We start from the raw sequence: 11,519 nt of genomic DNA, 5'->3' as shown, positions 1-11,519 counted from the left end.
ATACAGTGATCCAAGGTGGTACAATACTAAGTCTTGCGCAGAAATGAAAGCTACAGGATCTCTTTAGGAAAAGAAATCCTTCACGAACCTAGCCCGAGTGATACCACAACCCCCCCCCCCCCCCCCAAAAAAAAAAAACAAAAAAAAAACTCGTTTTTTGGACATCGTCATTTCAGGGGACAGAGCCAAACTCCAGAGAATCATCATTTACATAATCTTTCTTATCAAATTTTTTTTTCTCTTACCAAAAAGCTGATCACAAAAAGGTAATCAGAAGAACATTAGAGCTATGGTGAAACGTACACTTGGTCCTCCTTGCAGATGATTTTCTTAATTATTTTCACCAGGAGACTGCTAGCATTGTAATTAGGTCAAAGTCCTTGGTCTCCCACCGCTTAAAGTCCAAGATATACAGTTATACAGCAAAGCAGCCAGATAATTTGGCAACTTCTTGGATGGTGCTGGGAATTTATGCTCCTTGGGATATAGTATATGCCATTTAGTTACAGCAGACAGTCCAAACGTACATGTGATGATAAGGCAGTGTTGATTCTCCACGTATTGCTTCTAGATTGTCTCTCATAAATTTACCTGACTATATATAGCTTTGCTTGACGATTCATCAAGATTTTTGTCAAATTTGAAGGTTTTGCGGTTTTCACCTACAGTTAGCCACGCAATTTAATCTCCCATTAACACGGCTACAGTGACGTCTATCCTGAAGAAAACATACAGTCTACGTATCTATCTATCTAACTTGTAATAATTCCTTTGTTTTTAATTCTATCTTTCCCCACATGTCCCTCCCTCAGCTGGGTTGCCAATTTTCATTAGCTTGATTGACGGGATATAACATTGTTTGAATTGTCAAAAGAAACTAGGACTAAACTTCATGGACCCCAGATTTTGTTTATATTTTCCACATAACTTTAGTAAGTTTCCCACAGAAGAATGGCACCAATTTGTTGCCCACAAGACACGTCTGTCATACTTTTCTTCCCTAAAGCCTTCCACTCACCTATAAATATGTACCCTCTGCAAGCATTTTGAACCAAAACAAGAACCCCAAACAGACATGGCACTAAGCAAAACACAAGCCTCAGCCCTATCTTTGTCCCTCTTGATCATCATTTCTTTATGCAAGTCGTCCCAAGCTGGTGGGATTGCCATCTATTGGGGCCAAGGCAGCCCCAGCAATGAAGGCTCCTTGGCAGATACTTGTAACACAGGCAACTACCAATTTGTGAACATTGCTTTCCTATCAACTTTTGGCAACGGCCAAACCCCAGTGCTAAACCTGGCTGCGCACTGTGACCCAAGTACCAATGGCTGCACCAGTTTGAGCACCGACATCAAAGCTTGCCAAGCCAAGAACATCAAAGTCCTCCTCTCGATTGGAGGCGGTGCAGGAAGCTACTCTCTCACTTCAGCTGATGATGCAAGGCAAGTTGCTGATTACCTTTGGAATAACTTCCTAGGCGGTCAGGCCAATTCACGCCCCCTTGGTGACGCAGTTTTGGATGGCATTGATTTTGACATTGAAGCTGGTGGTGGCCAGTTCTGGGATGAGCTTGCCAGGTCACTCAGTGGGCGCGGCAGTAAGGTCTACTTAGCTGCAGCTCCACAATGTCCATTCCCAGATGCTCACCTAGACGGTGCTATCAAAACCGGCCTATTTGACTATGTCTGGGTTCAATTCTACAACAACCCTCCATGCCAATTTGCAAACAACAATGCTGCCAACCTTTTAAGTGCATGGAACCAATGGACGTCGACTGAAGCCAAACAAGTGTTCTTGGGACTACCGGCAGCTCCTGAAGCTGCTCCGAGTGGTGGATTTATTCCTGCTGATGCTCTCAAGTCACAGGTTCTTCCAAATATTAAGAGTTCTCCAAAGTATGGAGGAGTTATGCTTTGGAGCAAACAGTATGACAATGGTTACAGCACTTCCATTAAAGACAGCGTCTAGGTCTCTGTCTAGACACTTTCTGCTGCTAAAACAAAATAAGTTACCATCACTCATCAGTAGGTTTTCCCCAACCTACTGGCCAGAGTTAATTACATGCACTTACGATAATAAAACATCTCATTGTCTGTAATAATTTTTTAATCGAATAAAATATTACTCATACCATTATCATTGTCTTATATAGTTTATGTTCACTAAATTACGCTGGTGTTTGGTATTTCCATGCTTTCACGCCTCTTTGCAAAGCAAAGTCAATCCGATATATTTCTGGCTCCAAATAATTTGAAGAATTCTGACTGAGTTCATGAGCACTCCAATTTGCTCCGTGTAAACCTATTCCAGCTCAAACTAAGGGCTTTTTTGGGAGTGTTTTTGAAACTGCTAAAAGCACTTTCAAATGGGTAAAAGCACTTCTATCTTTTAAAAATGATGTTTGGCAGAAATTGTAAGAGCAGTTCCAATAGAGAAGGCTGGGGGCGGGCTGGAGGCTTTTTGAGCCCAAATCACGTTTCCAACAGCAAAGGCTTGCCTGGGCATGAGGTGGGGGCCACGAGCCTGGGCTGGCCCGAGGGGGAGTTCAACTTGCGCACGAGTCCGAGTTTTGGGCTGGCGTCAGCCCATGCATTTGAATTTTTTTACCGTTGCCACGTGGCGTCGTATGAGCTCTCCGATCGGGATTTTTCTTTCAATCCAACGATAGCCAATTTTTTTCAATAAAAAAATACCCAAAAATTAATGAATTTTTTTCTATAAATACCAGCCAATTTTTTTTGAAATTTATCTAAAATTTGAAACCGAAAATTTTATCCGATTATGAGATATGAATAGTATTGACAAGTAGAAACCCAAAAATCTTATCAAAAATATTATCCAAATTAATTGTTTAGGTGACAAAATTTTTGAAAAAAACAAAAAATGAATAGTACTTGCTATGGTAAAGGGCAATTGCTGGAAACACACATTGCTTTTTGCAAGGGCAGTCTCTATTCACATGAATAATAGCTGCCCTAGCCCCCCTTGCCATGGGAAAATGCAAACTGCTAGAAGTGCTCTAAAAGTGCTTTGGTTATGATTCAAAAGCACTTGAAGTGGTTTTTTAGAGCAACTCCACCCCTTAGCGCAAAGTCTAAGGCAAGGGCAAGCAAGGGCAAGCAAGGGCTGACACTATTCACGTGAATAGTGTCAGCCTTGCCATTTGTGGTTCCACCCACAAGGGCAAAGTCTAGGGCAAGTCTAGGGCAATTACTATTCATTGTACTTTATTTCCTATTTTTTTAATACTTTAAATCATTAATTTTGATAATTTTTTGTAATTAAATTTTCGGATAAGATTTTCGGATGTGAATCTCGGTTGCCACGTGTCTTATTCCAGATAAAATTTTCGGATATTCATTAATAAAAATTATAATCTCAGATTTCCGATAAAATTTTCACCCTCTAAAATTGTGCCGCGTGTCCCATGTCAGATAAGATTTTCAGATAATTTAAAAAAATTATAATGTCATATTTCAGATAAGATTTTCACCCTCTAAAATTGTGCCACGTGTCCCATGTCTGATAAGATTTTCAGATATTTTTTTACAAATAGTGATCTCAGATTTCAGATAAGATTTTCACCCTCTAAAATTGTGCCACGTGTCATCTCTATCTTCTGAATCCCTCTATATAACTACACCATCAACACCACTCCTCTCACACCATCTCTGATATATTCCTTCATTTCTCAGATTTTACAATTTCCCATTATACTCTCAATGTCAAACTTCAGGAGGGTGTTGGAGAGGCAACAGAAAGAATGGGAAGAAATCCGGCGTAGACGTGAGGAAGAAGATCGGGACGCCGATGAAGAAGAGGAAGAAATGCTTGAAGTAGCGGCGGTGTGTATGATGAATCAATCAAGCCAACACCATCGTCGTCGTGCCCCGAATGTGGACAGACGCAGAGAGTCTCGGGGTAAGAATCTCTTGGAGGATTACTTTATCCCAAATTCGTTATATCCTGCTCATAAGTTTCGAGAGAGATATAGAATGCAGCCACATTTGTTCCAAAAAATCATGCATGATATTTGTAATTACGACACATACTTCATTCAAAAGCATGATGCTGTTGGAGTTTTGGGTTTTATCCCGGAGCAAAAACTTACAGCTGCTTTGCGGATGCTTGCTTATGGGGCATCTGCAGAGCAGGTGGATGAGATTGCAAGGATGGGAAAATCTACTATCCTAGAGTGCTTGGTGAGATTCTGTGATGCAGTGAAAAATTTGTACACGAGGGAGTACCTTTCCAAACCCACTCCGAGGGACCTGCAAAGGCTTCTACAAAAAGGCGAGGCTCGAGGTTTCCCAGGAATGATCGGAAGCATTGATTGCATGCATTGGCAGTGGAAGAATTGTCCTACTGCGTGGCAAGGAGAGTATGGGAATCGGAAGGGCCAAAAAAGTATCATTTTGGAGGCCGTAGCTTCATTCGACACTTGGGTTTGGCATGCCTTTTTTGGGGTTGCCGGATCTCAGAATGACCTCAATGTCCTTGGTCAATCCCCGGTGTTTGATGAGGTATTGCGAGGTCATTCCCCTCAGGTCACATACCAAATCAACAATACCATATACTCTGGGGCCTACTACCTTGCCGACGGAATTTATCCTAGGTGGACGACATTCGTGAAAACAATTCCGAATCCCCAATCCGAGAAGGAAAGAAGCTTTGCTTCCTTTCAAGAAGGTTACAGGAAAGACGTGGAAAGGTGTTTCGGTATCTTGCAAGCTCGTTGGGCAATTATCAGGGGTGCTGCTCGGATGCTAGACGAGGAGGTGCTGAGGAGTATTATGATGACTTGCATCATCCTCCACAACATGATTGTGGAGGATGAGTATGACTACGATGCTCCAGAGGTGTTTGAACCCGATCCTATGAACACGGCGTTGACAAGAATATATGAAAGGCCGATAGGACCAAATGGACTACCATTGGAGCCCGAACCGTTACTTCAGGATGGTCGATTCAACAACCCCATGATTGATCGTTATCAAGAAATGCAATCTTCATATGTTCACGAAAGACGTCAAGTTGACTTGATCGAGCACTTGTGGCAGATGAAAGGCAATCACAATGGATGAAGGCTAGATTTGTGCTTTGTTTGGATTTATGCTTTTTTTTAATCATGCTTTGTTTTTGTGTGTTGTGTTTTGTGGAATTATTGCGAGGTCTTTTTTATTATTATGCTTTTATGTATGGTTTGTTTTGTGTGTTGTTTGCAATAAATGAAGGTTTGTTTTTAATTAATCTTTGTGAGGAATGCTCAAATGTTTTTAATAAGTAGTCCAATTATAGAATGCTTTTTTGATTGAATAAAAAAGAAACAATACAACAAATTAAAGGATAATACAACAATTTAAAAAACAATTATAAAAAAATACAACAATACAATCTAATGGTTTTCATCATTTAGCCAATCCGTATTGCTAGGTCCGTCGTCATGGAAAAGTTTTCTTCTCATCACATCCCTTCGTTTATGCTTCCAATAGGCCTTTGTTTCAGGAGACATATGGCTCGTATCCATGGCCATGGTTTTCATCTCTTTTTCATCGTCGTCTTTTTCTTTTGCATGTTGCTTTTCAATTGCAAAGGCTTCCAATCGTGCCTTGTCCGCTTCATCTCTCCTCAAGTCTCTCTCCAATCTTAGAGAGTTGTTCTTAGCTATTTGCTCGAATATTTGAACACAATCAATGTTCGAAGTGCCCCCTCTCTTGGCCTTTGCCGCCTTTCTCCCAATAGGTCTCGGCGGACGTGGGAGTGGTGACTCCGTTTCCATTGAGGAGTCCAATGGTGAATCGGTTAATGGCGATTCGTGGAGCGGCGTCTCATGCAACACAACCGGGGGTGCGGTAAGAATAATTTTGAATCTGGAACAATCCTTGACAATTTCCCAACATTGGAAATGCACAAAACTTTTTTTCCCTTGTCCCATGGCACCGAACCACATTTGTGCTTGTATGATCTATTCAAAATAAATAATTGGAAGTGCATTAAAAAAATATACAATGCAAGAAATTATAAACTATTTTGAAATGCAAGAATAAAATTGATTATGTAAATAAATATAGACAAATTGAAAATGCAAAAACAAAAAATAAAGATTATGCATGAAATTATAAACATATTTGAAATGCAAGAATAAAATTGATTATGTAAATAAATAAAGCCAATTAGGAAATGCAAAAATAAAATAAACATTGTGCAACAAAAAGAAATAGAATATGCAATAAAAAAAGGTTACATTAAATTGATTAAAATGACAATTAAAAATATTTTACCTCATCGGAAAGATTCGCACCGCTCCGAATGTTGTCCTTTGCTTTTGTCAAGGCATTTCTCCATTTCCCTAACTCTTTGTTTAGAAGTTTCCATCTACTAGACAAAGCCATTTCGGTCCGAATGGAACCCGATCTTTGACAAAATTCTCCATGAATTTTGCTCCACATATGATGGAACTTCATCTCATTGCCCGTGATAGGGTCATGACTAACGTTCACCCAAGACTCGCACAACGCAATATCTTCCTGGGTTGACCACGAGCCTCCGATTTCGACAGAAGATGCCATTTGTTTATTTTCTACAAATGGAAAGTAGTACAAAAATGTGAGTGGATAGTAAAAAATATTGGAAGGAGAAAAGTTTGTATGGAATTGGTGTGGAAAGTGGAAAATATGAGTAGAGAGTAAAAAATATTGGAAGGAGATGAGTTTGTATGGAGAATTGGTGTGGAAAATGAATAATGTGAGTGGAGAGTAGAAAATATTGTATGGAGAAGAAATTGTATGAAGATTTGGTGTTGAAAGTAGATAAAATGGTTAGGTATTTATAGGGAAAAAATACATACTTTTTTGGTATTTTTTTTAAAAAAATTTCAGAATTTTTTCGGATTTTTTAGGATTTTTTATAAATTTTTTTGGCCAAAAAAATGAGAACCGTAGGATTTCTGGAAAAAAAACCAATCGGAGCCACCCGGTGTTGACACGTGGCAGGTTACCGTTGGACACTGGGTTGGATGACGTCATCGTGACGTCAGCGATGACGTCATCCAACTCGGGCTCGAGCCCAGTCTGATTTCGCCCTTGGGCCTGCCCGGGCTGGTGGGACCCACGCCTTGCCCGGGCTTCTCCTTCCGCGCTGGAGCTGGTCTTCCTTCTCTCGGGCTGCCTTTGGCCCAGTTTGTTGGGTGCGCTGGCCTTGCTCTTAAGAAGCACTTGAGAAATGCTTCTTCATAGAAGTGCTGCCAAGTAAATACACGGTAAGCACTTGGCTCCCTTTAATGAAAATTTCAAAACACCGAAAATATCCCTATTTAATTTTCTAAAACTCCAAAATACCCTCATATGTTCTGTCGCTAGCTTCTCGCAGCAGACTCCATCGTGTTATTTCTCTCTCTTGGCCTCATGATTTCTTTCCGGGTAGAAGATCTGACTATCAATTGAAGGCCATGGCCATCCTTGCTCCTCCTGCAGATTGTATTCTAATCATTAAAAACCATTTGGGTATTCTTTGTTTTTGGATTTCCTTATCTGAGTTCTCTAACTGGATATGTTCTTCTATGATTTTTTATTTATTTGGATGAAACTGGATCTTCTCTGCCTTGAAGTCCTTTGGTATGTATCCATTGACATCACTCACTAACTATCCCAAAAGGAAAAGAAAAGAAGTACGGTAATGACATTACAGCAGACGACTGCAGGCTATGGTGCATCTTAAAAATTGGAGAGGTATAGGACCGTCTGAAAAGGGATGGTCTAATTTCATAGAAACTATGGCTACTGAATTTATGAAACAAGTAAATCATGCTATTTTAAAGTATTTTAGTTGCTTTCGATTTTTGTACGACTGATGTCCGCCAAAGATTGATTTCCAGACTTGCCATGTTCTGTTAGATCTGTGGAACCATTAAAATTTGTCATCTTTATTTTCCTGCATTTTTTAGCATAGAAACAAATTCTGAAGGCCTTTTTTCTGATTTATTAGGGCAAAGAGCAATGTGAATCTGAGCTCAGTGATGATAACGTCATACTCGAGTATTCAAAAATCTTCATGAACTGGGTAGATAACGGGGAGTTGTTGTTTCTTTGAAGCTAACGAGAAGGTTTTGCATCACAACTTTGACTCAACCCGTCCGGAGGAGGAAATAAATGGTAAGATATCAACCAAATGAGCCTAGCACTGGGATGTGCTGAGAAAATCCACCCCTACACTGTTCTTAAGCGCAGTGTAATGACGGAAATGCCCCTCTTTTTAAATGTTGTTTTTAGTTTTGTTTTCTCTTCTCTTCAGCACATTGAATTGCCGAAAATGCCCTCCACTTAACCTTTTTTGATCTTCCCTTTTTGCCCCTCCTTCTTTTACTAAAATACATAAATGTAAAAAATAAAATAAAATAAAGAGATAAAGGAATAGATGGAGACAGATGGAAAGAGGAAGAAGAAGGAAAAAGAGAGAAAAAAAAATAGAGAGAGGCAGGCGGGCTCAACAAAAGGCAAAGGTTTTTATTTATTTATTTAAACTTTCTATAAATTGTATATTACTTATAATTATATGTATGTTTTAATTAATATAGAGAGAAAGAGTTTATGTCTCATGTAATTAAATGTATGTTTAATCTTGGTGTGTACAAATATAACTAGATGTTTACTCTAGATAATTAGAATACTACAATTGTTAAGCCCCATTTAATATACTTATTTTATAAGTGATGTTTATGTATAAAATTAAGAACAATGTAATGAAGGAAATCTTCTCCTTTTCTGATTCACATTAAAAAAAAATTAAAAAAAAAATTATCAGTTCTTATACAAAAGGAAAACTCTTCCCTCTCACTATTTTTTTTCTCCTACAAACTCTCCTCTCTCCATGATTGGATTTCTTAAAAAGCAAACTTGAAAGCCAGAAGATGGTTTGTATGTGTTGCCTCCCCAATTGGATCTTCATTGGAGCTCTATCGCGGCTTAATCATTCTTTACTTCATGAATTCACACGTACGATTTGGCCCATCCAAATTTCATTGATTGATCTTATAATTTGACTTGGATTTATTTCACTTCCTCAAGGAAAATCATGGGTTTCAATAAAATTTTGGAAGTCAAATGGAGAGAGCGAGAGGAAAAAATAGTGGGAGAGGGGCGCGAAAATAGTAGGGGGAGAGTAGAGAGAGAGAGAGAGAGCAGATGATTTTTTTATTTTAAAATGTTTTAAAAACTTATTCACGTGTCACGACATTATTGGAGATATGGAGCCCACTTACCTTCCACATCAGCAATTTAACATAATCTAACATCACATACCATTTTTGTTGTGTCATTCATGGTCCTCAAGGTTAGTATGATAGTCCATGCCGTTAGGTTCCGTCACAAACTTCATTAGTTTGCTGACGTGGTGCATATATATATATATCACAAAACATTCTTGAGGTTCACGCGTCTATCACAAATGGTCCCTGCGAATTTTTTAATATATATTATATTTTAAATAAACGTGACACTATATTATTGGAGATATGGGCTCCACATATATGCCACATCAACCAACTAATGGAGTTTTTAAAAAATCATTTAAAATTCATAAAACTTAAAAAAGGGTTTAGGGTTCATAAATGGTCCTCAAGGTCAAAATCCTTCTACATGTAAAAATGTTATTTATTTTGCAACTTAAACTTGCTACATATTTTCATAACTTTATACACATTTCAGACGGTTTTAAAACCCGCAGCATCGCGCCGGCACCTTTGCTATATTCTTAAAGGTGAAAATTAATTCTTGGGTCATTGAGAATTTACAGTTTATCTTGTCATAAGGTCCATTGTCATGATAGGGGAAGTAAAGATAAGAACAAGAGATGGTTGAAGATCAAAATCTAATTCATGGGCGTGAGATGGATGATGAATGCGAGATAATTGCAAATCTTCTTATGTTTGGTTAATCTCTTATTTATTTTCAAAAAATGATTAAAAATTATATTTGATGAAGTTCATACTTTTTTAGTTGTGTTTTTATTTTGGGATCCTGTGAATTTTTATTTTCAATATTTATTATAATATTTTGGGATTCTTTAAATTTTTTTAACTTTTAAAAGGACTTTTATTGTGTCAGCCAAATACTCAACAAAATATCAAAAGCGTGTAGAAGCACTTGTAAATGTGACATTCAAACAACAAACTGCTTCTTTGTAAAAGCGCTTATATCATAAGTGCTACTGGCATAAGCGCTTCAGGAAGAATCACTTTCAAACGAGCTGAGGTAGTGGATTGATGTATTGGACCAGCATTAATCTTGTCTTGAAAAGGTCAACGGTACTAATTAATGTCAAGCAAACCATTTTAGTGGGCACTCAGTCTTATAATTGTTTGTTGACAAACAATTATCATTAATGTCAACTGAATCCATAAATTTGGAATCCCCCCATCCAAATGGAGCCGAAGACAATAAAGGGAGGGCTTGATCAGTCTTGACAATAAGAGAAAGCATACGACGCCTTATTCTAGCAAGCATGGCTAGAAATTCCCAAACTCCACTTCTCCTCCTTGTCCTTTCTGCACAACTGGTTCTAATCAGGCTCTGTCATGCCAGCGGCGTCGCCGTCTACTGGGGCCAAAACGGGAACGAAGGTACTCTAGCTGAAACCTGCGCCACCGGAAAGTACAAGTACGTGAATATAGCCTTCCTCAACAAATTTGGCAACGGCCAAACCCCCGAAATCAACCTTGCAGGCCACTGCAACCCTGCATCCAATGGTTGCACAATTGTCAGCAGTGACATAACAAGTTGCCAAAGCCAAGGAGTCAAGGTGTTGCTGTCTTTAGGAGGTGGAATTGGAAACTACTCTCTAGCATCACCTGCAGATGCTAGAGCTGTAGCAGATTATCTGTGGCACAATTTCTTGGGCGGGAAGAAGTCAACTTCGCGTCCCTTAGGAGATGCCGTTTTGGACGGTATTGATTTTGACATAGAGCTTGGTTCAACTCAGTATTGGGATGTGCTTGCAAGAAGCCTCAAGGCATATAGCAAGCCAAGAAGAGCTGTGTATTTAGCAGGAGCACCTCAATGCCCATTTCCTGATAAGTTTCTCGGGGGTGCTCTGAATACAGGGCTCTTTGACTATGTTTGGGTTCAGTTCTATAACAATCCTCAATGTCAATATAGCTCAGGTAACACTGATAACCTCATTAACTCGTGGAACAAATGGACCACGTCGATAAAGGCAGGGCTGATATTTTTGGGGTTGCCTGCGGCTCCTGAGGCAGCCGGAAGCGGGTTTATTCCGGCTACGGTGCTGAATTCTGAAGTCCTTCCGGTGATAAAGAAGTCACCAAAGTATGGTGGTGTGATGTTATGGTCCAAGTTCTATGATGATCAAAGTGGATACAGTTCTTCCATTATTGAAAATGTATGACTTTGTAGTTCCATGTTTTGTTTGGTAAATCCAAAACGATAATAATGAATAAATTTTATTTGGCCAAACGAATGTGGTTTAATTTTGTTTACGAGGCTGACTCCCCCCTCCCATCAAC

General features: G+C 39.1%; 2 protein-coding genes across 2 annotated transcripts; both read left to right on the top strand.

Annotated features, from left to right (window-relative positions):
* On the top strand, positions 1,037-2,148 carry LOC18785306 (acidic endochitinase). The gene has a single exon (XM_007218689.2). It carries the CDS (start codon positions 1,076-1,078, stop codon positions 1,967-1,969), a length of 894 nt encoding a protein of 297 aa, XP_007218751.1. The 5' UTR covers positions 1,037-1,075; the 3' UTR covers positions 1,970-2,148.
* On the top strand, positions 10,405-11,469 carry LOC18785501 (hevamine-A). The gene has a single exon (XM_007218683.2). It carries the CDS (start codon positions 10,499-10,501, stop codon positions 11,399-11,401), a length of 903 nt encoding a protein of 300 aa, XP_007218745.1. The 5' UTR covers positions 10,405-10,498; the 3' UTR covers positions 11,402-11,469.

This window comes from Prunus persica, chromosome G2 (assembly GCF_000346465.2).
Source record: "Prunus persica cultivar Lovell chromosome G2, Prunus_persica_NCBIv2, whole genome shotgun sequence".
Classification (NCBI taxonomy): domain Eukaryota; kingdom Viridiplantae; phylum Streptophyta; class Magnoliopsida; order Rosales; family Rosaceae; genus Prunus; species Prunus persica.
This window is presented reverse-complemented; position numbering and strand designations above follow the sequence as displayed.

Excerpts from the sequence above, each read along its gene's own strand:
- LOC18785306 (XM_007218689.2), top strand. The coding sequence starts at position 1,076 with ATGGCACTAAGCAAAACACAAGCCTCAGCCCTATCTTTGTCCCTCTTG.
- LOC18785501 (XM_007218683.2), top strand. The coding sequence starts at position 10,499 with ATGGCTAGAAATTCCCAAACTCCACTTCTCCTCCTTGTCCTTTCTGCA.